This window comes from Cuculus canorus, chromosome 4, assembly GCF_017976375.1.
Source record: "Cuculus canorus isolate bCucCan1 chromosome 4, bCucCan1.pri, whole genome shotgun sequence".
NCBI classification, from domain to species: domain Eukaryota; kingdom Metazoa; phylum Chordata; class Aves; order Cuculiformes; family Cuculidae; genus Cuculus; species Cuculus canorus.
This window is the reverse complement of record NC_071404.1, coordinates 10,875,357-10,902,899: the sequence shown is the minus strand read 5'-3', so window position 1 is coordinate 10,902,899 and position 27,543 is coordinate 10,875,357. Positions and strand designations below refer to the sequence as shown.

The following is a 27,543-nucleotide window of genomic DNA, read 5'->3' as shown; positions in this document are numbered from 1 at the left end:
TGCTGTGGGCAGCTCCCTTCAACCACACAGGACAGCATGAGAAGAAAAGAGTACAGGGCTCATTATTAAATCTGTTGAATTATTCTGTGTTTATTTGGGGTTCTTAATGTAAAACATAACATACAGTCAGTTCATATGAATGCAGTGTTATTATACAAACCAGTATTTAAGACACCCTACTTCTCTAATATTTATTATCCCTTGATACAAGTACTTGAAACCTCAGAATATGACTAGTCTTCTTGCCCAAGAAACAGACCACCTGCATGCCTACTGGACTCTGGACAGCATCTGGCCAAGTTACTGTGTCACATTCAACTAACAAGACAAGAATCATGGAGAAAAATAGACATTCTGGATCAAGGAGTTCAAATTCCAAGGTACTGTGGAAAACTACGGTATACCCCCTTTCCTCCCTTACATAAGCTAACTAGCTCCATCTTTAAGACAGTCTTACTCCACTACTCATAAGGGAAGGCTGTTCCAGACTTCTATGCTTCCGTTGCTTAGGAACCATCTTTTCTAATTTCCAGACAAGGTTTATTCTTGGATATTTTACACCCATTTGCTCTCATACTTAAGGCTTAAGAAGCTCTTTTACCCACCTGTGTTGTTTCACTCACTTTTATGATGAGCAACCAACTTCATGCTTTGTTTTCCCAGATCCAACATACTCGCTGAGTCGCCCCTCACAGAGCCAGTCCTCCATTCCCTAAGCCATTCTAGGAATCGGCCCCTGTACCTCTTCCAGTCCGAATACCCTTTTTACTTGATGGAGGGTGATGGGAATTAGACAACATATTCCAGACAAGCTTTTACCAGTACCAGAAAAAGTCAATACTTTAATTCTTTAAAAGAAAATATTACTACAGGAATAACAGTATACTTGTTATCCTAATACTTTTCACAAAGTTGCTGACTTTGATAAGTCATCCTGAAGTGCTCCCAGATCTTCATTTTTTTAGTGCTATTTAAATATGACTTCTTTTCCTACTGGTTATGTCCTGAAGTCTCAATTTTGTTCTGTGCAAAACCTTCTTTTGTACTGACGTTACCTGATGTCTCATGAGAAAACACAAGATTGGCACAAGAAGTAGGAATGCATCAATGTTTTTAACGAAAATACTAAAACCGACCCTTGACACACTGCACCACTAACATACTTTCAATACATCATCTTCTGGTCATCCAGTTCTATGCAAGCTTGACACATCCTGGCACCATTTAAAACCAATTTTCACAGGATCATCACTCAAATTTTTACACAGAATCATATCACACATTACATGACTTCTAGGTTAAAAGGGGTCAGCTGCAGCCATGTAGCCTCTCCAAGAAGTCAGGTACCTTATAAAAGGAGCCATTAGGTTTCTCTGATGAAGTATTCCTCTGTTAAGAGCTGTATCAGATCATATCCCGTTTTCCTCTTACCAGCATACAGACCCCAGATTCTCTCTCTTAATTTAAACAAATCCCTGAATACTAAGGTCACACTAACGATGCAATAACTGTCCAAAACGAACTTTTCCTCTAAACATAGTGACTACTTTTTCTGCTTGCCAGCCATCCAATACCCTTTGGCCTGGACATTCAATACCAAGTCCTGCAACACAGACCACCTACTTCAAAATTCCAGGGTAAATACTACATAAATCTGCACCCTGGAAGTTCAACTAACTTTATGGAACTCATTTTTACAGCCTCACTTCAGTAACACCTATTTGTGTATGTGCTTTCAAAACTGTCTTCGCTGAAAATTAAGGCAAACTTTTCACCTGTATCTACATTATTTTCAGTCTTATTTCACTGTGCCTGTGCTTCCTGACAAGACAGGTGATCAGTAGTTTTCAGGTTTTCTGCTTACTCCCGATGCTCCTCTTCAGCTTGCGCTTACTTCAGCCACACCAGAAGTAGTGAAAGTACCTCATTGAATAAGCCCTGAACATTGCTGTAAAACTGGAAGCAAGAACATTTGGATGCCAAGACTAACTTACGGCCTTTGCAATTTGAATGTTCACTTCTATAATTACTAATTATAATTATTAACAGCTTTTTGTGACACTCAGATTTGGGTCCTTATTTTTTGATTCAGTTTGTTTCCCCCATAAATGATGTATGCCTAAAAATGGGAATAAAAAGATTAACATTACAAGATCTTCCTAGAGCCAGAAAAAGAAAAAAACCCTCTGTTATCAATATTTCAGTTTGAGAAGACACTGCACAGCTATTATAAACCTTGAAGGAAAAAGAAGTCTGCAGAAACCAGGTTCAAATTTATGATTACTATAGCAACAGAGAGGAGGGAGGGGAAAATTACCCTCTCAGATCATCAAACCCTTGAAAGAACAAATTTAAGATCCGAGCTTCAGTCAAACAAGCTCAATTTATCCTATTCATTAATGATTAGCACATCGAATTAAGCATTAAATTAAACAAGCAAAAACCACAGTACAGGAAGTAAAGTAGCAAATACAAAGTTCCAGACCAAACAGCCTCATCTTCTCCTTCTACCACTAAATACTTGGTATCACAACAGGTCTTCAGACCAGTAACTGATGATAAACAGATTATTATTTAGGAAGGTGACTAGTCCTGATTAAAGGTCTGCAAAGAGGCATTTGAAACATGCCTAACTCTTACGTGATGCCAGTAATTAATTATATTGCTGAAAATGTACAATGGCATGCCCCCATTTGACTTGGACGTATATGAATTTCCCAAAATATAGTTCAGTTATTATTGAATTAGCATATTTCAGATGTGAACAAAGTAATGACTTAACGCCCTGAAAACCAGAGAACATAGAAATATCCCAAGTAACGAATTATTCGCATCTGTTTTCATTATGCAGTCTTTAGCATCCTTTGTACTTTGGAGGTTATTTTAATAAACGCTTAAAATTAGCATAATAGACACTATTCCAGTATCAACAAATATTAATACTAACATTAATGACTGAAAAAATATCAAGAAAAATAGCAGTCTCAGTCTTTTGGGGAGACCAGCTATTTTAATACTATAGTCCACTTATATTAGATAGGATCCCAAACCCATTAAACACGTGGCTGAAGTGGCAAATGCATCTACAAAGGCTCACTTTTGACATTGAGAGCTTTGCTTGAGGCATGGAGGAGTGCCTCCTCACTTCAGTGGCAAGTATTGACCCATAAAGACCCCAAGCCTCAGGCAACTTATTAATTGAACATTCTGGCTGGTTGACAAGGCTGCCCTCATAATTTGCAAGACTGACCAAGTCCAGCTTTTCTGGCTGACATTCAGACTTTAACCATGCTTCCCAGCCTTCTGTTCACCACTTCTGGCTTTTGTTGACTGGCTGCCAAAATGCTTTTTATTTTCTGGTGGCTGGGCAGGCCAGAGGACAGTTTGAGAGACTACCTTCCTCCAATTTGTGCAGCAAACTGCTCACTGTGTTCTCTGCTCTTGGCATCTCCCCAAGTTGCTGCAGTGAGGGAAAACTGAAGGATACTGGATGGCCTATCATTCCGTAACTGTGAAACAAAGGTATAGGCATCTTAACTGGGGTTTCCTTGTCCTTAAATCAACATCTCCATAAACAAACTGGAATTGAGTCAAAGGAAGTGCCCTAGATCAACAACAAAGACTATGGCAGACCCAGAAGTGAACATCCCACCTGTCAAAACGCTTACCCGATGCTGCAATCACAAACATCCTCTCTTTCCCGAAGAGGGGCAAGAAGATCAGCATCTGATGATCAACATAACTCAGCAGCATCAAGATTAGTGCAGGTTCTAAAGTAGACTGAAGTGGAAAAAGCATATAGGCAGACATTCAGTCAAAAATAGCATCAAAGAGAACAACAGGATGGTTCTCTCTGAGTCAAAGGCACAGAAATCCATCACCTTTCCTTGGCGTGTACAAGATATAATACCTTTCCTTTAAATTAAGCATATATATATGATGTCCCTCTTTACCCAAACTATGTATGATTCACTTGCTCTGGGAAAGCTCTAAAGAATTTAACTTTTTACCTAAATCCCTAACTAAGAAAACAGGAAAATAAAAAGATTCATTTCATATGCACAGTTGAGATCTAAGCAAACATCCAGAGATCATTATTAATTTATTTTTCCTGCTGTTAACAGATTCCAAAATAACACTGTATTGCAAGTGTTCTACATAATCAAATTTTTAGTGTATACTTCTGGCCACCAACATTTTATGAAAAATAATTTAGAAAAATGACCACCACCTTCCTGACATCTTCATCCTTAATTCACTCAAAGGGAACCAATAAAAAAATTACAAAAAAACCCCAGACCTCACCATATATATGAGTAGGCTTAAAATTTATATCCACAGTAAGGAAGGAAAGTTTACTGTAGGATCAAAATAGAAACTTGTGCCTCACATGGAATCTGTTATTAAAATCATATGGAAGCCTGAAGTGACACTTCAAAATGAAACACCACCTGTAAAGCATGAAAAACTTCTCAGTAACCAAAAGCACCTAAAGAAGATGAAAGAACTAACAAAACATCGTTCTCTACTAGCTAAGTCTACTTTCCTGTTGATCCTTTTTTTAACCCAAGTCCTTCTGTTTCCCTGTACGTAAGTCCATCCTTGCTTCTCCCTTCACCTGAGCACTGATCCACCCAGGTTGGTCATGCAAGCAGCAAAACACACTACAACAGGTTCAGATCTCTTAGTGAGGGTATCTCTTTAGGGCTCTGATTATCACATTATTGGCAGATGCTGTGGGTTTGAAGTCATTGTTTTCCTGCTAAATGTAGGCAAACATAACTAAAGTTCAGGAGCTGAAGAGAAAAAATTAAGTAAGTACTTTAATTTTGGAATACTTTAAGCTGTGCAGGTTCAAGATCACTATGCAAAGCTAGGTTAGACAAGATCGTATCTCTCAGTTAATGCACATCAGCAGCAACATCTTATTTGGCTGGATTTTAGACAGAACAGATGCTTCACACGCATACATACTTTATAGATTTTCACAAATATTTCGTAGTAATAATACCTGAAGAAATTGTTTCATCTGTTAAAAGAAAACTAAAATCAAATACGCCTTACCCTTCACCCCCCCCGAGTCTCAATGCAGTAACTTTATGTTCAGCAGTATGTAACAAAAAAACCAAACCACTACACCAACAAAAAAATAAACTAACAAAAAAACCTGACAAACAAACAAAAAAACCCACACCCAAACAAAAAAACAGCAGAAGAGGTCAAGGTTTTCTAAACACTTGCTGGTTTAATCTGGCACTAGCTATAACAAAGCTGAAATAGTGTATCAGACCCCTCAAGATTTGAAATAAGATAGAGATAAAAAGCATAAAAAGCACCACCACAAGTATTTTAAATATGTACGTGCAAGCCAAAACCAAAGGCAAAATAAACTAAGTTTTTATGGCTGCAAGTAAAAATTAGAGGGTTTAGCCCAAAGATACTTTCACATGTTTACAGATTCCAATCAAAAACCTAGAAGATATATATGGTAGTATGATTTTCCCCTAATCTTCAGTGCACGAGTGTATATAACTTAAAATTTACCTACTCGTTAGATGTGAAAGTATCTAATACACCATAAAGTGTTACTGATTAACTGCATTTACTGCTCACCTTTCCATGAGCTGTTTTCAGCAATTCAATGAGGTATATGAAAGAAAATCTCCGAACTCTGAAATATTTTACTTGATATCTTTTCAGATTTTGTGACTCAACATCTGAAAACCATACATTACATAGGGTGTAAAAATTAGTAATTTTAAAAGACAAACCCAATTCATTAGTCAATTAAAACACAAAGGAATATTTGATTAGTCTGAAAGAGCACGGAAACTCCAAATCTCAGTTGTAAACAGTAAGTCCTTCATCCTCCAGTTTTAAAACTGAATTAAAACGTATGTTGATTTTTAATTAATCTGCAGGGAAAACCACTCAAACAAGTGATAGCGAACAACTCTTTTGATTCCCTGCTTGCTGATCTGAGGTTGAAAGGTTGTTCTGTACCCAACACAGCAGGCAGAACTCATTTCTCCAAATGCAGTCTAAGGAACAAGGTCATAAGGAGGAAGTTAGGAAGGTGCTGAAGAAGTTGTTACTCCTGTTTGGCTACACCTTCAAGGACACCGCTTTCAGTTTCTTTTTAACGGTCAAAGACTCAATCCAACAGAGTCAGTGAGCACACATGGACTGGTTGTAGTTACTCAAATCCATCTGTATACTAAAATATAATTTGCCCTGAAACGAAGAATACTTGGAGTTTAAAACTCCCTAAAGTAGCAGTAATACTTAAACCTTATTCAAGACCTGGACTGTTGGTCAGAATGTTAACCCAGAGTCCTCACGACAAATAACGCCCTCTCAGCTTATATCTGATTTGAAAAAGCAGCAGTTGTAAAAATGGTGTTTCCTGGAGTCTCTGCCCTTACAACTTCTGCAACTAATAACCACTAAAATTTCTGAACTGACAAGACCACAGTAAACAACACCCTCTGCCTGGTGAGGAAGGAAACCAATTATCTGCTTCAGCTTGACTAATGATGATTAAGATTATTCTCAATAAACAATGAGATGACAGCACACGTTATCATGAAGTTATGTTGAACATTCCATCGAATTACTGCATAACTCTGTTATCGTACACACAATAATGATAGGAAATGTAACCACAGAAAAGGATGATTTTAAAGTAAACATTATTGTAGATCAAAATATCTGTATAACCAGTACTTTTTAAGCATTACTGCCTCTAATGAAAAGCAGCTTTCCTCAGGAAATAAATTAGTTTACACAACTCACATTTTACCCCTTTCCTTACCCACAGGTTTGGTTAGCTGTTCTCAGCTGTAACAAAAAGTATTATGGAAGAAAAATGCTGAATAAGCAACAAGACTAGGTAATGTTTTCCCATTCCCCTGAGAAAGCTGATTAAATTATATGAATGAAAACTGTAAAACTCAGCTAATCAAGCAACATTTACCACTTTAAAAAAATATCTGCTTTTCAATCTGTTAATATAATAGATCTATAATTTAACAGACGGGTTTTAGACACGTTCCTCAGCAGATGTGAAATGGCCTCACAACAGAACAAGCAGTTTAAACCTACGTTCATACCTGCTTACAATCAGCTTTTAAATGCAAAGCATCTACCCCTCTAAGTGTCCAAGGAATACTTACTTATGGTATGTATTACCAACACAGTGCTATTCCAGGCATTGCTTTCAGCAGCATAGTCCAACAGTAAATTCTAGTCTTAAAGTCATCAAAATCAGAAATTTAGCATTATTGGTTTTACTTCATGTCCCCACTACACAACAGAAGTGACACTCCTCTGAAACACTCTCCTTCACAAAAGCGGTGGGCAAGTTTTGTCACTATTATTTTTCCCCCTCAAAGCAAGACTGGCTTATTTGCATAGCAACAGTAGTTTGGGATTTACACATTACTCACTATTCACCACCACAGTTCTTAAATAACTAAGAAAACTATTTCTACAACTCAGAAAAACAGTAGGTACAAGCTTTCCTTTCTAACCCCCTCAGAGTTAGAGAGGATTTGTCACAAAGCAGTTGTTTGCTTACTAGCAATCAATGTGCTGAGCATCCTTCTCCTAGTCTCAAACTCCAGTTATATTTTATTCTATTTATTTTAAAAATTGGGTACTTCAAAATTCAGCTTTTTCCTCCTACATCAAGTCACAGAATGTTTGTTGAGGAGATCTGTTAAAAGCACTTCATGCTGCGAAGCTACCCTTCAAAAAGCCAGACTTGAATGCAGTGGAAGTAGGTTTATTCTCACTCCTGTGAGGTTTGAACACATAATCTCATGAAATGATTTGATCCCATACGTGCAAAATAACGTTTAATATTGATGGTGATTCTCAAAGAATGAGGACAGTGAGTAATCTTCTCTTAGAGACATCAAAAAAGAACTGTCACAGAAAAATACTGATTCAGTAAGTGACCTTCTTCACTCTACAGCACTGGCGAACCATACCTTAATGCACTTGCTGGCACAATGTGTTAGCAAAAGTGCTTGTTCCAGATGAAACACAAATGTTCAGATTTCTCACACCGTTTTATGATGCTCAACCATAAAAAAAAAAAACCAAACATTCAGGCAACACAACAGTTTTTGGCTAAAAAGCACTACTCCTCACTATGGAATCTCATACAGAAAACCAAACTCCAGTAAAACTACAAGACACTTAAACGCGCAAACACAGTAAGGCACATATTATTACCTTGCTACAGTGAAGATGGAACGTGTCCCTTCCTGAAAACTCTAAGAAAACCACCCAGTCCAAGTTCCAGAACTGAGGCAAACTACACAGGACATTATGTTCACTTAAGTCTATTTTTATTTGATCATATCAAATCTGTTTACTTAATATAAAGAAATACCAAAGCCACCTGCTCCAGAACTAAGCAGCCAGCCCATAGCTGCATTTTTTTGTCACTTATTATACAACAGCTCTAAAAAGAATATTTCCTTACTGAGGCACTGAATTGCTAGATCAATCAATTTAACAAGAAAAATGGAAGCCTATTTTAGAAATAGTTTCTATTTCTTTATGTTAAAAATGAATTCTATATTCCACAAAAAAAAAAAAAAAAAAAAAAAAACACAAACCAAAAAAACCAACAAGAACAAATTTGCAGCATTTCAGAACTGGCAAGTATTCCGCTAGCACAGTCATGCAGTCACATTACAAGGACCTGGAGCCGTAAATAGCCTGTGTGCAGGGAGTACCTGTAGCTTCCAGAAACGCACACAGAAATTATCCAGCAGTAGCTGCAGTTTGAGAGTTCATAAGCCGAACATAGACATGTTCTGCAAAGCTCCATATAAAGACATAAGTCACCATGCAAGAAAACAGAATACTTTTGATATATAATGAGAGGTATATATGAGAGTTGGGGTTGTTCAGCCTGGAGAAGAGAAGGCTTTGGGGAGACCTTATAGCGACCTTCCAGTACCTGAAAGGGCTACAAGAAAGCTGGGGAGGGGCTGTTTACAAAGGTTTGTAGTGATAGGACGAGGGGCAATGGGCATAAACTGGAGAGGGACATATTTAGACTGGACATAAGGAAAAATTTCTTCACAATGAGAGTGGTGAAGCACTGGAACAGGTTGCTCAAGGAAGTCACAGACGCTCCCTCTCTGCAGGTGCTCAGGGCCAGGTTGGACGGGGCTTTGGACAGCCTGATACAGTGGGATGTGTACAGGGGTTGGAACTGGATGATCTTAAAGGTCCCTTCCTACACAAACTATTCTACGATTCCATGATAAGGTTACGATCTACAGATACTTTCCGAAAAGCAGAGAATTAAACAAAACCAACAATAAACTTACACTATCAAGCTACTGCAGCATCTCATGAAAGATTTAAACCCAGTGCTATTCCCAGCCCCTTCTCTCAGTACAGACGTGAATATTTTTCCAGACTGACTGGATTTTCCCCTTCCTTAATCACTTGTTTTACCTAAAGCAAATGCAGCTTCAGAATCAACCTTAAAAGCATCACAGAGCCTCTGCAGCAACCGTGTGCAGAAAGACATGACGTTTTGTATCAAAAGCAGACGCTGGAGACACTCAAGCAGAGATGCCCCTTCCAGGGGAAACCAAGCCTGTCTGCTGGGACCCTGCCAACCAGCAACACCGCAAACGCATCGTCCCCTGCTTCATCCCTGCATCCTCTGTGGAGGATTTTGTGACACCTGCATTCTGCAAAGACCTCCTGGTGGGATGGCAGGGGAAAAAGGGAGAGGGGGGCAAAAAAGAAGGGAGAGGGGGGCAAAAAAGAAGGGAGAGGGGGGCAAAAAAGAAGGGAGAGGGGGGCAAAAAAGAAGGGAGGGGGCAAAAAAAAGAAGGGAGAGGGGGGCAAAAAAAAGAAGGGAGAGGGGGGCAAAAAAAAGAAGGGAGAGGGGGGGCAAAAAAGAAGGGAGAGGGGAGCCAAGGGGGATAAAGGAGGCAGAGAGGGGCAGGCAAAAAAGAAGAGAGTGGGGTACGGGGGAGAAAAGGGATTGGAGGAAAAGGGAGAGGGAGTAGAGGAGGGGAAAAAAAGGAGAGAGGACATAGGGGGAAAAAAAGGAGAAAGGAGGCAGGAGGAAAAGAGGCGGCAGCCGAACCTCTCGGGTGCTGCAAACTCGGAGCGCCGGGAGCGCCCCGCGCCTCCCGCGGGGGTCTGACACGAACCCGCCGCCCCACAGCACCCCCAGGGCCGCCCGGCCCCGAGCAGCCGCGCTTTGCGCGCTCGCCCCCCGCCCGCTCCCCGTTCCGCGGCGCAGACGCCCCCCCCGCCGGGCCCAGCCCCGCCCCCGCCTGCCCGCACACACACGCACGAACACACGCGCAGACACACGCAGACACACACACACAAACACACGCGGGGCACCCCCTTTCCATGCAGCCGTGCGCGCGTCCCCCTGCACACGCACCCCCAGGGTCACACGCCCATGCACACACATCCTCCCTGCACCCGCACCCCTCGGTGCACACGCACCCCTTAATTCACACGCATCCCCCCGTGCACACGCATCCCTGTACACACATCCCTCTGCACGCACCCACCGTGCACGCGCACCCCCACCCGTGCACGCGCACCCTCCAGACCCCCGCCGTGCACACGCACCCGCGCACACGCACAGCCCCAGGCACACACCCCCCTCCTCGCACACGCATCCTCTCTGCACACTCACCCCTCCAGACACCTCAGTGCACACGCACCCGCGTCCTGCACGCCCCCCCGTGCACACGCAGCCCCGCTCACCCCGAGGCCAGAGGAGAAGGCGCGGCGGCGGGAGGGAGCGGGGACGCAGGGGCCGCTGCAGACGCTGTCTCCGCTCCCTCCTCCCCCGCAGCCGGCCCAGCCCCCGCCTGACAGGGTGCGGCTTCTGAGCCCGCAGCACAAGAACCGCGCCGCCCATTGGTCGGCGGGAGAAGCGTGGGGGGGGAGCGGCGAGAGCGGCGCTCCCACTGGTTAGCGGGAGGGGGGAGCCCCTCTTCCATTGGTCGGCGGGAGGCTCGGGGGTGGAAGCAGCGTGCCCATTGGCCGGCGGGGGGTGAGAGGCGCACCCATTGGTCGGCGTGAGGTGCGCTTGGGGGGAGGAGCGGCGCTCCCATTGGCTGCAGTGAGGGGGCAGCGGCGCTCCTATTGGCCGGCGGGAGGGGGGAGCGACGAGCCCATTGGCCACTGTGAAGTGGGAGCGGTGCTCCCATTGGTCGGCGGGAGAGGGGGAGCGGCGCGCCCATTGGCCGGCGGGGGTGGGGGGGGAGCGGCAGCGCTGCGCGGGTCATGCGGGGCCGGGTGAGCCTCGAGCAGGGCTGGAAGAGCCGCCTGAGCCGGGGGAGGGGTTGTGGAGCTGTAGCCTCAGAAAGGAGCAGCGCGTCGGGGCTGTGGAAGCGGCTGAGGGAACCGGGGTGTTTAGTCTGGAGAAAAGGGGGCTGAGGGGAGACCTTATTGCTCTCTACAACTGTCTGAAAGGAGGGCGTGGAGAGGTGGGTGCTGGTCTCTTCTCCCAGGAGATAGGACGAGAGAGAATGGATCATGGAATCACTTAGTTGGAAAAGACCTTTGAGATATGATCGAGTCCAACTGCACCTACCCCCTTCTAAACCATCCCTGAGCACCTCATCTACCCCTCTTTTAAACCCCTCCAGAGGTGGAGACTCCACTGCCTCCTGGGGCAGTTCCACTGCCTGAGAACGCCTTTCTGGGAAGAAATTTTTCCTAATGTGCAATCTAAAACTCCTCTCAAGTTGCACCAGGGCAGCTTTAGGTTGGAAATTAGGAAAAACATCTTCAACGAAAGGGTTCTCGGGCACTGGCACAGGCTGTCCAGGGAGGTGGTGGAATCTCCGTCCCTGAAGGTGTTCAGAAAACGTGTGGATGTGGCTATTAGGGAAATGGCTTAGTGGGCATGGTGGTGTTATGTTGGTGGTTGGGTGGTCTTAGAAGGTGTTTTCCAACCTTAACAATTCTATAGTTCTGTGTTTATGATAGAGCAGGCTGAGAGAGGGGTGCAGAATCAAGTCACTGCTGTGGAAGTGTGGCAATGAAGAGTTCTGTCACACACAGCAGGGATGGTGTGTGACACTTCAGTATAATTACTAATAATTAGCGAATCGTGTCTGAACTTTTTATTGTAAGAAGTGTTGCTATAAGCCTAAAACATTAAAGTCACCTCACCAGTCTAGTGCTGAGTCCTGTTAACCCCAGTGGATGTGTTTACACACAGGATAGCATATCTTCAGTCCTTGTTTGAAATCTAATCAACAAGATCTGCAGGTGCAAGGTCTAGCCACTTGCCTCATGTGTAGTCTTCCCCTTGGCGTGTACATGACTGACAAAATTCTCCTTTGTCTTGGCACCTCGCTTACCTCTCCTTTCCATAGCAGTCAAAACATAAAGCTCTCTTTCTTCTTGCCTGGTAAAGTAAATGGAAGCGTAGATACATGTTAGCACTAACTCAGCTAAGAAGTACTGCTCTGTTTTAAACAGAACGCTTTCTGCTCCAGCTCAGTGCATGGTCGTAAGACCAGCAGTGCAGAGCACGAGAGGGCTGTTGAGGACAGCAGTAGTGGCTGGGGAAGGGCATGGCAATTTCTTCTGCTAGCAGTGCTGGCTTAAAGTGTTTTTCTAACTGCTGGGCACGGTGTCACAAGCAACTTACACCGATCAAGAGATGCATTTTGCCATCATACCTGTTCAATCTAATGGGGAAATGCTGCAGAAGAGTGCTGTTCCTCCACTCTCCTTCCTCTGCTTTCCTGCCCTGTGACCTGGCCAAGGTCACCACCTCCTGCTGTCCCCTTCCAGCCTTCCTCCCACCCACTGCCTGGTATCCCATAATCATGAGGCCAGAGAAGATTTTGTTTCACCTGGCTAATCTGATGGAAAAGCCAGAGGGGGGTAAGCTTTTCTCAGCTTTGTACTGAGTCAACTGGCTCAACCAACTCCCTTTGCAGCTGGAGACTGCTGAAGCTGGTGCATCACAGGATTAATCTGGCCTGCCCAGGTGCCTGAGCTGACTCTATCTGACTGCTTGAACATGACTGCTATTGCAAAGACAAAGGTGGGATTCCACAGGGAGAAATGTAAGGGAGGGCACATACATTCCGACACGTACTAAAGCAGTACACAGTGCGGCAGACATGTGGTATCAAAGACTACCTGAAACAGCACTCCTGCATTAGTTAAGGCATGAAGAACTTGTCTGTGATAACTCTTACCAGCTGGGCTTACAGCATAGCAGGTAGAACAGAAGCTACAATACGAACCATGCAGTATTTCTTGTTCTTGACCCCTTCAAGATCTCCGCTGTCAGTGACAGGTTTGGGAAGCTGACCCAGCCAAGCTTGTTGGCAGTAAGCTTGTGCTTGCTGCATGCACATCTGCACGGTACTGGAGAATGGCTCCCGGCCCCTCAAACACCAGGAAAATACTACCACAGATTTACAGCCAGCACAGTGTTCCCATAAGAGCTGTCAGAACACGGTGCTGTTCAGCCACTATAGATGTTCCACTTGCTGACTCATCCACAGTGTTTTCCTTAGCCTCAAGCATCAGCAGCACTGGACTCAGCTTACATTGTACAGTCTCAAGAGAGTCAACGGGAATGCATTCATTCACAAATTATTTAGTTTTGCATTATTAGGTATCAGAACAGTAACACCGTACAATTATCTTTGTGCAACTGACCTCCTTACCTGCCATTAGCACTCTGTGGTCATCAAACCGTTTGCAGCCACCTGTGAGTAGCACAGTACCAATCTGATGTCACAAGTCTGGCATCTGGACATCTATCTTTCTTTATGTGGGGTGCACTCATTACACAGAAGTAGCTCCAGGTCAGTTTTCTCACCTATAGGCTGGGAATGAGAGCATCAAAATAGATCTTTCGCTCTTGGCCTGCCAGGACTGTTTTATCCCAACAGTTTGTTCACTGGGCAGGGCTTGCTTCCCTACCACCATCATTTGTTTTCATCTCAAGCAGTTTTACTCCCCTTCTCTGACAAAGTTCTAGTTCCTCTAAATGGAACAATGCCAGTATGTGAATTCTCTGCTGGTTTTCCCATGGGTCTCCAAAAGGTGAGTCTCTGTGCTGAAACTTCCTTGTCAGGTACCAACAAAGTAAAAGCCAGTCCCTGATCGGGGAGGAATCATACCTTACTTGGAGCAGTGAGAGAAACACAAATTATCGTTACCAAATACCCCACGAGCAGCCCTAGCAGGGCTGTGTGCCTCACTGACAGCCAGGACTCTGCAGATGCTGGTGTAAGGGAGGTTATGGACCTGCAGCATTGCTACTGAAAAGCTCATAAGGAATTTTTCTGTGAAATTATTGAACTGGAATGTGTTTTTAATATGATGTAACGGTCCATCTTAATTTCAGCGGTGTGTAATAGCACTAATAATGTCTCACAGCTTATATGTAGTCCTACTAAAGTTGGTCAGTGTAGGTAAGTACTATGTCAAAAGTACTATTAGAAACTTCATTTTTGTCCCAGCTGCAATCCTGTTCTTCACAGGAGGGAGCTGCTTTTTCAGATTTTACTGATTTTTGTAAGGAAGGAGAACTTTCCCAATGATTTGAAAATAGTAGGTAGAAACAATCTTTAATGTATATATCTGAAAAACATTTGATGGAACAACAACATGGAGGGAGAAAAACCTTATTCTGCTCTACTTTCATCCCCCTCCACAACCAAACAAAACCACATCTGAGGTTTATTTGAGCTGAAAAAAATAAGAATGAAGAGAACTGAAGCAGCAGGTGGGGAAAGAGCAGAGCTGCTGGAGAAGCAACATACCAAACATTGCCACATTCCAGACAGTCTGTTAAACTGAGAGGCCACTTTGGCTCTGAGTTTGAAAAATACTGACTTTACACTCAGGAGGGCAGAGGAAAATCTCAAGATTGAAATTAAACGTAAACCTAGCTCCATGGTTCAAAGCTGCTTAATGACAGTTTCAACTAAACACAACCAAAGGTGCAATGAATGCTTTAGCCAAAAGGAACTCGAGCAACTGACTTTCTCTTAACATTACAATACTTTGTGGAGGTTTGGGTTTGTTTTTCCAAAATCCTTTTCCAAGTAAAGCCAGTTGTTTTAATTGCAACATTTATGACTTCCTAAACATCACATGCCTTCTAGATGTATGTTCTCTGCAAGCTGCTTCTGTATCAATGTCAGTGTCCCTTTAGCAGCTGAGGCTGTTGTTAACTGCTCTCTAGTGACATCTTCATCCTTAGTAGGAAAAGTACCACTAGCAGGAGCTAGAACTTTTGAAGAGGTAGGACTTAAAAACAGACTCGGGAGAGTAAAACAAAGAAAGGAAAAAGAAAAAAGATACCGGGGCAATTTTGGAGTAATGAGGAGGGCTAAGAAGCAAAGGAAAAATATTTTGAAGTATTTTTTAGTGGTTATTATTACTATACACAGGAGCAAATTAATTAGTCTTGGGAGAAACTTTCTAGTATTAGAATATAAAACTTTTAATTCCTTTAGACATTTAACATTAAAAAGGCACATTTCCAGCACCACTCCCACATTAGGGTGCAGTTGGCATTTACTTGGAAAAATAAATGAGCATGGATGTTAGCAAATTAAAGGACAACATAATCACTGAAGCCTAAACCAGGCAGCCTGTGAGGCCTCACCTGGTACATCTTGCCTTATTCATTCTGTAATAAACCCCTTTAATAAGCTTACATGGAACAGCCCCTGCTTTTTGTTTTCTGTGCCTTTGTGGTGTAGCTTTCACATCACCAGCCTTCAGTACAGCTGCAAAACGCCATCCATGCAAAAAGCTTTCAAGGTCAGAATTTAAGTGCCCATCAGCCCCGCTAAACAAGAGCCAACTGTGCCAAGATCACACACGGAGGAAGCTGTGATGAAGTGGTTGTCAAAAGGTAGAAAAAGTAGTAACTCAAAGAGGGATGAGATGCTTTTCCCTGGCTCTTATGCATCCAGAGATCTAATCCTGCAAACAGTTTTTCTTACTGTCATTCTGTGCAAACCAACTCCAGTAGCGTTATGGACAAGTAAAATTACACGAAAAATTATTGACATCTCTAAGATTACATGCCTATTGGGGCCATGTCATGAACCTGAGAGGCTGGATTACCCATTTCCCTGGAAACAAGATGCTGGAAGGAGGGAGATAGAGGTAAGGGATAGTAATGACCATCCTGTAATTAAGACACAGTAACAGAAGTCCTGTAGGAATAGATTTCGAAGCTGGCTATGCTATAAGACTTACTACATCCCCTAAACCCACAGAGCTTCATCACTGTTTTCAAGTGAGCTGCAAAACCACTGAAAGTTCCAGCAGCATTCAGTATTTGGTATTTCGGTACTGCTGAGTATTCATAGTACAAGAACTATGATCTCTCCTATACAGGAGGTCGTACTCATGGATGACTCGAGCACTCCCATGGCTAGAAAAAACCCTTGGCTTCAGGGAGCCGACTGTTTAGTAAAAACTACTACTGTGATACTGTGTGATTTGCTTGCTGCTAGGGGAAGCATTCAGTATTCAGAATAACTCTATAATACTTCACGATGTCAACAATTTACATGGTGGTCAGATGTTCATTATGTAAATTCTCCCTTAAAGTATATTTAAGCAGGGGAATATAAAATCCATTTAATTTTGTTGTCATCTAGGTTAAAAGACATTCAGATGAGTAATTTTGCTAAATAATATTGCTACTTACGTGAGAAACATGAGCCAGAAGACTTCTTACATTTTGAAGACCTGGTACCTCAAGTTTCCACCTGAAGTGCAGCTTTAATCTCTGGCTTCTGAATGAAGTCGCTTTAGATGGACTCCCCAAATGACTTCTATGCACATGCTTAGCAGCTGCATTCCTGTTGCTTGAAACCCAGCACGGAGCAGGCTGGCCAGCAGATGTCCCCAAATTCAAAGAATCACATCTTTAGCGCCCCTTGAACTTCCCAGAGCATGAAGCACTAGAAGCCACGAATAGTCTCGCAGTCTACTTACATTCTTGTAAAAACCAAAGTTCCGAACTAGGGAATACTTGACGGGCTGCTGTCCCAAAGCAACTTTACTGTCAGGAAAACTGCCTGAATTTCGGATCACTTTGTGATACGCTACCTATTGATTAAGAACCCCTCACTGAAACTTCTATTTTTTAAAGTCACTCTATTTTTCTCCCTAGAAAGGCAATCCCCTCTCTCCAAAATATCACCTGTAACACTTGTTTTGGAAGTTTAGATAGAAAAGGCAAGAGTCTCCCCAAAATTATTACAAATTATTTTGACTTGCCTTTTACCAAACTAAAACTGCATTTTTTAGTGTAGCAAATAGTGCCTTTACTCTTCTCCACACAGTATTTTAAAGCTAAGGAGCTCGGTTGTATATGCAAGATGCTGATTTGTGGTGAAGGAAAGAGTAGAGCCAGTTTAATAGGAGGTATTGCAGAGAGACAACAAGCCACGTGCTCTTGGTGTGCCTTTCCTCCCTACAAACACCAGGAATTTAACTTCATCTAATTCTGCATTAGAAAAGACCAGAATAGTGCGTAGGAGCAAGATGTTTTAGAAGAGAAAGCGTAAGTGATCAGATTTGTTTGGAACCCTTCCACTCGTCTCTGGAGGGACGAGAGGATCACCTAATACCTCACCAGCTGTACCTCCTACCTTGGATACCGGAGATGTCAGAGACATAAACCTGCTGCACCTCTACTAACACATAGGTGTAAACCTACCGAGTTACATAGACATTTCTGAGCAGAAGGGCTGCTTGGTGCCAGGAAATAAGAAGGTCCTCTTTTTCCCAAGCAAGTTCCTGAAGAACACCTTTGAAGACCTGGCTTTCTTGCTCAAACATTCCTGTTTCTCTGACATGCTCTTTTACTGTGGTCATGCTGGCATTTTGGGTCCACAGATAAAAAAAGAGTGCTTCAGTCCTCAACCCTACACTCGGGAAGCTTCAGAGGAAATGGAAAACAGGTATTTCCCACTCCCAGTCACATTGTATGATGACCAGAACCCCAGATTCCCTATAGTGTTGCTGTAATGAAGGTTTGCTTCTTAAGGGGGCTGAAAACTAATTCTTCTAACTTCATGGTAAGAAGAATTCAGCGCTATTTAACAAAGACATTGCTACACCTATGAAGTTAAAAGACGACTGCACAAAGTTAGGCAAACTTGTATTGAAAGTTTATCCACTTCAGAAATATATACATTTATATAAAAAAAGAAATTAACACAAATTTACATATTTGCAAATCTTGTATTACACAGGTGAAGACAGCGTTGTCTTTTAGATATTGGATTATGTAAGTATTTTTACGGTTCAAAAAATATTAGGAGTACATGGTTGCAAAAAAAATCGGAGTCTCTGCCCCAAAGGCAGCACCCTGTAAGGGGACTGTCAGGACACAGCGACACCAATTATTCCCAGAAAGAGAAAAATAAACCATGTAAACAGTACGTGCAAATACCACAAGAAATTAGAACTTGCTCTGACACGCATCTGCTTATTTGCCAGAAATATTTTTTAAATGCCTCATTGGCTGAGCCTTCCCCACAGAGGGGATCGTGTCGGCGCATGAGACACGGGGATGCTTACTGAAATATAAGATTTCTGATTCAGTTGAAGTGCTGCACATTCTTTACTTTAAAAGCTTTTTAAGAGAGAACAGAGATCAAATGACTGACATTGTGCATTTCTTGCCTTGATTCCTGTTTAGTCCTAATAGTACATCTCTTTATTAAGGAAAATCCCTTAGGGGTTAAATCCTGGTTTACAGAAGATCCTTTTTCTGTAGTGGTTTTGTTAATGTCTGTAAAGTTGTGACCACCCAACTGTAACAAGATAAGAACTGACATGTATAAACTCTGAAAAGGTAACAGAAAAACAAAGTTGATGGATGCAGGTTTGGGCTGATAGAAACCTGCTCGCATTTCAGGAGTGACAGGATTATTTTCCAGCCCTCGTGGCAGGTCCCTTCCAACCCAAACCATCCTATGATTTTATGATTTTTTAGAAAAAAAATATTATTACAAGTCTTGTAAACATTATTAGAGATAGGAGACCATTTTATAACAGTACTTCTGAATCAACAAAGTTACTTAACACATCATTAAAATAAATTTCTATAGTAAAATTCAGGAATAGGGTAATTTTGGCATAAATATCAAGCCCTTGGTTCCCCCAAAATATTAGGGAACAAATATTACAAGCACCGTACTAATGCCAATCATAGTCTGATAGTGCTCATAGTGCATTAAAAACCAGATTCTATTTTGCACGCAACTACAAAGGGAGTAGAGATTTTAACAATGGAAAAATTCTTGTTGAACTGCAAGAAGTAGACCGGGGCAGTGCGGTTTTGCCCCAGAATTGAATGCAGCGGGCTGGCAAGCAGACCCTCAGAGATCACAAGGATTTATGGAGCGACAGGAGCACCACACTCATGGTTTCATTTTTATGCTATTTTGTTTTAAAGAACCTTTTTTGATGACAACAATATCAGAGAAAACTGTTAGTCAGAATTTCGGATATTCAGAAGACTCCCCTTCCTTCCCCCTTCTCTCTTCTCATACCTATTGAAAGCACTAGTGGCGCCTCCCCTTCCAGCTGAGAGCTAAGGAGTGGGGCTCCCAAGGAAGCAAGGTCAGTTATTCCATACCCATGGGGAGTGCACATCATTCAGGAATGTGTGGGGTGCCACAAGTGTATCGGTTGGATAGTACCCCGATATTGATTACCGGAGACGTTAATCAGAAGTTACATTTACATATGACAGAGCTTTTAAAAAAAGCCACATGGCCCAATCATCTTTGCCTGCAGTAAACCAGATTATTTGCACAGAAGTATTTGTTATTTACAAGACAACTATACAAGTCACACAAAACCTCTCAGTTAAGCACCAGGGCTGACTTAAGGAGCGATACCCTGAAGTCAGAGTATTAGTATTCCCTGTCACAAGTGACTTCTGATACACCAGCAGAAGCTTCCTGTTTCTGTACTGGTTGTATTCAGACCACTTTGTTCGTGTCCATCTTCTACATTCCCAGGAGATTAATCATAGCAGCAGTTTGATAAAAGGTGTAGGTATCACAGAAAGCTTTCACAGCATAATCCGTTCAGATCTTTTTAAAAGAAGAGACCATAAAATCCACTGATCTGGATTGTAAGGTTTTACCTGGAGTTCATTAAATGGCCTCTGCATACAAGTCACATGAGATTTATTCTCACTTTCTGTGTGCAAACAACATGATGTCCGGCAGTGGCACCAGTCCACGTTGAATTGAAGGGCAGTAGGAACACACTTGTCCTAAGTGTCAGTGAATTGTGCCAATCATGTCACCTTGGTTTAGAGTAACCATAAGGACACCGAAGAATCAAGCTGTCATGACTAGGTAAGATGTGAGTGCTGTAGTATTCGACCAAACTTCCCATGTTCAAAAACATGATGTCTGAATCCAGGTAAAATTTGCAATCCTGTTGTAGAACAAAAACATACGTCATCATTGACAATAATTTTTCCAACTCAACATTTAAAAAAAATCCCAAGACATCATCCTCAGAACCAAGCTGTTCTTTCAAGCAAGCTACTGCTTTGCAAACTAGTCACCTACACAACTAAGTCCAAATTAAATTGAAGAATTTAATATCCCCTCCTTCAGGATTTGACTGAAGCTGAAATTTAGATGTGAACATTTACAGGTAGTTGGTCTTTTGCATGATTCAGCAACTAGAAAGCCCTGATCCGAGTACTCAAACTCGCATCCTAGACCAGATATTTGTAAATGAGCTTATATTTAACTTTAGGAATAGGAAGAAGTTTAGACTTTAACTTGTTAGTTCCAGTATTTACCTATCCACATGCACACTTCATACACATACACACAAAATTCATACATGTTTACATGCACACAATACATGTGCACACAGCAGCTACAAACCTTTTCAAAGATTCTGTAGTTTCTCACTTTTTCTGCAGATTCATCCCATACAACCAATACCTTGAAGAAAAATGCAACACATTCAGTCTATGCTCATAAGCTCTTCTAAGTCAGTGATTACTAAGGAATTTGTTACAATCCAGGCAAAAAAGAAGTTTAAAAAAAAAAGAAATCACTCCAGTCATGATAGCGATTGTCTCAGATGTTCTTGCTTTAAGGAAAGGGCACATCTAAATCGTTAAGTACTTTATCAGATATAAGAGACAGTATCTCTAAATCAAAAACTGCTTTGGAAAGTAAATTCAGCAGTTGCAAGTTACCTTTCCAGCCTTAGTAGATGAGTTCCTAATACAGTACAATCCATTTTGTGGTTGTCCCCGTGGGCTACTAGCTTTAAATATCCTAAAAATAATGAAGCAATTACATACGTTAGCATTTTCTGAATCAGGTAAGTAAAACACTTAGATTCTAAAAATTCTTACTGAAAATCTCTATTTCAGATATAATAATTCATAGCACATCACAGCTGAAAGAACTTCACTGTTCCAGCAACACAGAGCAGATCTGCCATTCTGTCCCACCTAGCAGCCTGGCAGAAGAGCCCTCTCTGGACAGAACAAAATCACTTTGCAAGTAGTATGCATTTTCAATTGATACATAAGTCTTCTAAAAAGCAATTTCCGTATTAAAGTAATTTAAATACTTGTATCTTGTTTTTAAACATAAATTGTACCTATCAAAATGATCTTTGGACTACTGTTCAGTGCAGGTTTTTGTAGGACTTCTAAGCAACTATTTAAAAGTCACGTTCTACCTTTCAACTTCAAAGGATTCAGAGGTATTAAGAAATATGGAAGCAGGCAGCCCAACCTGTAAAATATATGAAGAAAATAAATCACTGTGTAACTCAAAATGCCAGCATCTTGTTATGCAGATAAGCTACAGCCAACAGTATCTGAAATTATTAATGATGATTGAATCTTTACTTTATGCTTCTTCATATTCACCCAATATTAAAATCCAGAATTTACCAAGGCATTCCTTAAAGGTGAAAAAAACCCAAACCACCACAAAGAACTGTGATTTCAAAAAGGCTTCCACCCCCTGAAATATGCATTTAAAACATTCCCAGAAGTATACAAAAAAAAAAATACTCTTTGAGAATGGATCATCTGCTTGATCTTACTTTTTCATAGTCATCATCAGAATCGTCATCGGGTTGATTTGGCTTGGAGGGCACTGCTGGTTTTTCAAATGAGAAGCTTCTAAAACTCTGTCCATCCGGTGGTGATCTCCTGGCAGAAACAGAACAAAAACTGAAGGACATGTTCTCAGGAAAACAGAACAAATATACACAAAACACCAGAGGGATAATAAAAGGAGAACTGAAGAACAACTTTCAGTGTAGCCACCAAATCGCAGATTAATTTAGGTTGTAAGGGGACCTCTAGCACAGGTCCAACTGGATCGGGTAGCCGTGTCCAGTCAAGTTTTGCGTCTCTCCAAGGATAGATAATCCACAGCCTCTCCGCAGCAACCTGTTCTGATGTTTCACCATCCACATGGTGAAAAATTTTTCCTAGTATCTAGCTGTAATTTCCCAGGCTGTGACTTTTCCCTGTTACTTTTATCCTACCGCTGCAGACCTCTGAGGTCTTGCTTTGCCTGCTTCATATCCACTCAGCAAGTAGTTGTGGACAGCAGTGATCTCCCATTAGCCTTCCTAAAGGCTGAACGAATCCAGTTCTCTCAGCCCCTTGTCCTGTATCTGTATGCGCTAAACATCTTGGTGGCCTTCCGTTGGACTTGCTCCAGTATATCAGCATCTTCCTTGTACTGTTTTTAAAGAGTTCATTACTTGTTCTTCAGAGCTGCTAAATGATCCAGTGGACAAAAATATTTTCACCTGACTCACCGCCATAGCTATCTCCACATCCCCTCCTAAAGCTGATCTTCATATAAAACACAACACGTTTCCTGTCTACGCAGCAGCTTAGAATTGGTTTTGCAGTGCACTGAGGTTCTGAAATAAAGGCTTCCTACTCACTTCAATCAAGGCTTTTAAATCTTTAAGACAGACTTGAAAACAAATGAACTACAAAATATCGGTGTAATTTTTTTGAAGTTCAGTTTATCTACTATTTATTTCTGAACTATTTCAGAAGCAAAACTCACTGCAAAATTTTCAAATGATAAAAAAAAATAATATGAGGTGAAAAAGCACAATATGGTGAGGAAGAGAGGGATGGTGCAGGGAAGAGAAACCCTGATGTGAATCTCAGACATATGCTGGTCAAAGAAGTAACTAATACACAATGGAAAAAATTAATAGTGCTTTCATACTTACTGTAACTGGGGACACGAAGACTTCTCAGGTCTAGGTTTGACTGCAGGGGGCTGGTGGCTTGGCACAGGTGGCTTTGGGAGCACTGGTGGTACAAACAGTCCAGGTTTACCATGTTCTCTTGGCACTTTGGGCTCTACTGGTTTTTCAGCAAACTGTGAAAGCTTGGGTTTATTGCTTGGCAGTGCAGGAGGAGTTCGTGGTGAAAGGTTTAAGGTTTTTAGTTTCTCGCATCCTTCTGGAGTAGCGAGAGCCTGAGCTAGAGGCAGAGGCTCTGGAGGCAACGAGCAAGATTCTTTGACACATGTAGGCTTTTTGAAAGGAGGTAGAGGGGGCACAGGAGGCAGCTGTTCACTTAGTCTCCGGCTCGAGGGTTGAATCTTTAGGTTAGGCTCCGGTCGGCACTGTGACTGGAGCTCTCTCACATTTGAGAAATCCTCTAGTTTGATGTCAGGTAAGCTTCTTTTAGGAGGTGGTGGTGGTAGTGGCATGCTAGATTTGCCAGCAAAGGAATTTGCCCTGGATTCCGAGTAGGCAGATTTTCTGACATGAGGAACTGGAGGAGGAGGGTAGGCTGGGGGCAAGACCATGTCTACAGAAAGAAAACACCCCAAAACCATGAAAAACTGAGAAGAAACACAGTACATCAACAAATAAGAGTTCTCAAATTTATTTTCTATGTGCTTTAAGATATTTCATTGGCATTTCATCTGATAGGACCCCAAATGCTGGGCAAGCATTTAACTTTCAGCACAACTCTGAATGCTACGCGTAGTAAACTCCAGCAAATTTTATTCAGGTGTGGCTTATGATAACTCAGCAAGGAGTTTTCCCTTTGCTAAAACTAAAGAAAAAGAGACTATGTTAAAAGCATTACCCCTCCTCCAGACTGATGACCAGATACAGGTCCTTTCAGGGCATGAAGCCTGGAAGAAAACATGCCCTTAGAGGCATGTAAGGCTTCCTCTAAATTGTTGCTGCTGTTACCAGGACCTTTTGATCCTAAATACCTCTCAAGATTAGATACCTGTGCATTACTTCAGTTATTTTACCACCTGCTATGCTTTAGATATGACCAAGCCAAATTAATTATCTGGCATTCTACATGAATATTGCCTTCACAGGAGAGGCCTTTCATGGTCCTTTTGTGAAGGGAATGGAAGAAATCACATACCATCTTTCACTAGGTCAGAAGTATCTGGCTGCAGGTAAGACTCATCCTCTTCCTCCTGGTCATAATCTACAGATAGAAATCAACATGTCAGACTCTGATAAGTACTCCTGGAACCAAGAAAGAGTACCGAATGCTTATTGCTTTTTAATAAACAAGTATTTTTCAGTTAATTTTTTTTTAAGAGGTGGAAAAAAGGTAAGAATTTCTGTTTACCCCTCTGCTATTTAGAACAAGTGTTTCCTTCAGTTTTGATGTCAATTAAGAAAACCATCACTTAAACAGTGGGAGATGAACTACACTGCACATTAAATTTTTTCCAACTTTCAAGTTAAAATATACTTTCTGGTGATACTTCCTAGTGTTACAGCCTCCCTGAATAAAATTCAAACCAGTTGCAGCGACACAGCTACAAGGATGCACTGGCAAAACCGGTTGGAAAAAATAATCCCCAAAACCTAACCCTAGCACAAAACCATTTATGATTTTGCAGTACAGAAGCCTAAGCAAGCATAGGGATCTACAAAATAATTCATTCTTTTGCCTTGCTCTGGCAACAAAAAAGCCAGACCACAACAAATAGCTTAAACGGTTTCAGTGTTGCTTTTAATTGTAAGTCAGAATAATCAAGACATGAAAAACAAGCTACTTTTAGATGGTGATTTCTCATCACTAACTACGACAGCAGCCTCAAGGATAATATGCAATATTTCCCTAGAGAAATGCACAAAAAAAAAAGAAAAGTAGGAGTATCTGATAAAAATCAATCAGCTCTTCTGAGTTTCCTAATTTAAGCTCCTGCTACACCGCTTGACACAATTCATGTTGCATACAACCTTTCCCTTCCATAAACACAGACGTGCTGAACTCCTTCATGAAATGCTGATGACTGTTTTCCTCTGCTTTGCAGCAATTGAACCGGATTTCCTAAAAAGACCCACTCCTGCCTTTTTGTTCTAGTCAGGAAAAATAGTCAGGAATTTCCTTTCAGGAAATGAGAGTACACATTTCTATCAACTCTGCATTTAGAAATCTTAACGGGCAGATGGGGAAAAGGCCTAGAAAAGGAACTATGTTTAACTTTGAAGCAAGGCTTCTCATGTTGGATTTTACCAATGCATTTCTTGACTAGAAAGTCAGTTCTGAAACACGTGGTGAATGAAGACATCCCAGAAAGCCTGTCAGGCCATTGTACTTAAACACCAAGACACTCAGCTGTTTACTGTGAAACAACTACAGCAATTAACAGGCCTCAAACTTTGAATAAAGACAGGCTGCACTAAGAATGACATTTTCAGAGCCTTACTTTAAAAAGTTACTCAGTTTGAAAGTCATTGAAGAACGCTACCCTAGGTGTTACATACAGGCCCTTCCTGTACCTAATGGAGATCTTTCTGAACCAGAGGGATGATCAATTCTGTTTCATAGTAAACAAACTACAACACAGATGCAACAACATTCCATGTGTAGGTGCCTGTTTGTTTTGCAGGACAAGTGAGTGAATTTTACAGTCTAGATAGGAGGTAACTAGCTCCACAATCTTTTACTGCACTGTCTCTACATGTTTTCAGAACCTATTTTTAAGTGATTAATATCCTATTACTGTAATTATATTCAAATACTGTCAATAATATTCAATCATCATAATAAAGATGACCTTGTATTTCCACACTATGACCTAAGGGCATGGTCCAAAGTTTTATCTTTTTGCTAGATCTACAAACTCCCCACTATGCAGTCCTGTTAGGGTGTCAGACACCTCCTTGAAATATCTGAATTTCTTTAGTTACCATTTATTTTTACTGATATTTTATGGCACAGAATATCACCTTCCAATTTAAAATTACAACTACACACCTCATAAAAACAAGAACTTATAGCTGCAAGTTGCATCAGTTTGCTTAAGCTATGGGAATACTTCCTGCAGGATCCAGAACAAAAAAATAAGCCAATAAATAAATCTTATTTATCTAAATTTGTCACCTTCGTTATCTGCTGAATGATGAGAATACTTGATATCAATGGGACGTTCAACAGAGCCATAGAAACTGTCTGCGTCAGAACCAGAGTCACTGCAAAAGAAAATCGAGTATATTCTGTATCACTGCACTGAGTCCTGGAGTAGTAAACACGTCTGCTAGCAGGACTGCAGCACTGGAAGGGAATGCTGGAAAAGCAGAAGTAATCTATTCCTGTTTTCCAATTAACAGCCAGATATGTTGTTGCTGTCATTTTAAGGGTTTTGTTTTACACAAAGCTGACATTTAAAGTTCTTTTAGTAAAAAGATTTATTTTGGTCTTGTTATTCTTTACCTGTTATGAAGGCTTTTCATTCTTGGGCCTTACTGCACTTGGTTTTATTTAACAGTAAATTACTCGTAGATGCAAGTAGCCTAAACCACCACTGTCAAGAGCTACTGCAAAAGGGATAAAAAGCAAATAAAGATTACGGGCCGATACCTGAATTCTGTAATTGTTTCTTTCTTCTCATGGTAGTGATCAATTTCCTTCCTCAAGGATAGCATCCAATTCTAAATAAGAATAAAAATACAACATCCAACACATCCATCTATAAATCATCAAACAAAGATGCATGGTGTCTGTCCTCTGTAAGAACAGAGCAATAACGCAAGGAACCTACATGGAAATAGTAATTATTCATGACTTTATATTGAGAGGACTTATCAGTCAAATGTTTTGCCTATCTAAAATGCTAGAAGAATGTATTAGAAAACTAAAAACTTTGAGTTTCCAGATCTCAGGCAGTTATTTCTAAAGCCAGGTACTTGTTTATACTAAGTTTATGAGTGAGACATTTCACCAAACAGCTTTCATACTTTATCAAAAGGTTTAACATTTGTCCTTGGCTAAAATGAGGAATATGGAGAAAACCATGCCATCCACTATGTCACTTATAGCCACTACTTAAGTTAAAACTTGAACTAACACTAACTTAATAGTTAAAACTTCAGACCTGATTTTCAGGGGAGGCCAAAGAACTAGGCATACAAATTTCAGTGACAGCTACACATCCAGCTCGTTCAGATTTTAGGGAAGACCAAGATTCACTTTCTCCTTCA

At 41.4% G+C, this 27,543-nt stretch overlaps 2 protein-coding genes across 20 annotated transcripts in view; both read right to left on the bottom strand.

The window, feature by feature from the left end:
* The window catches only part of ADD1 (adducin 1), a 62,174-nt gene extending 51,249 nt beyond the window's left edge, over nt 1-10,925 (bottom strand). For 10 of the 17 annotated variants that reach the window (XM_054065658.1, XM_054065660.1, XM_054065663.1 and 7 more), the window contains exon 1: nt 10,771-10,925. The gene's annotated coding sequence lies outside the window, so the exon portion shown is untranslated. Of the gene's footprint in view, nt 1-3,668; nt 3,781-10,770 lie in introns of all 17 variants that reach the window. The other 7 variants (XM_054065668.1, XM_054065669.1, XM_054065670.1 and 4 more) reach the window with 2 other exon arrangements.
* Nucleotides 10,926-18,174: 7,249 nt separating this feature from the next.
* Nucleotides 18,175-27,543, bottom strand: part of SH3BP2 (SH3 domain binding protein 2) — a 39,201-nt gene continuing 29,832 nt past the window's right edge. For 2 of the 3 annotated variants that reach the window (XM_054066184.1, XM_009564636.2), the window contains exons 5-13: nt 26,924-26,994; nt 26,447-26,535; nt 24,467-24,532; nt 23,296-23,884; nt 22,135-22,243; nt 21,763-21,818; nt 21,269-21,350; nt 20,949-21,008; nt 18,175-20,484 (exon numbers count right to left, since the gene is read on the bottom strand). In XM_054066184.1, coding sequence (XP_053922159.1) covers nt 20,347-20,484; nt 20,949-21,008; nt 21,269-21,350; nt 21,763-21,818; nt 22,135-22,243; nt 23,296-23,884; nt 24,467-24,532; nt 26,447-26,535; nt 26,924-26,994 — 1,260 coding nt within the window. In that variant the 3' untranslated portion in view covers nt 18,175-20,346. Of the gene's footprint in view, nt 20,485-20,948; nt 21,009-21,268; nt 21,351-21,681; nt 21,819-22,134; nt 22,244-23,295; nt 23,885-24,466; nt 24,533-26,446; nt 26,536-26,923; nt 26,995-27,543 lie in introns of those variants that run through there. The other variant, XR_008449814.1, reaches the window with a different exon arrangement.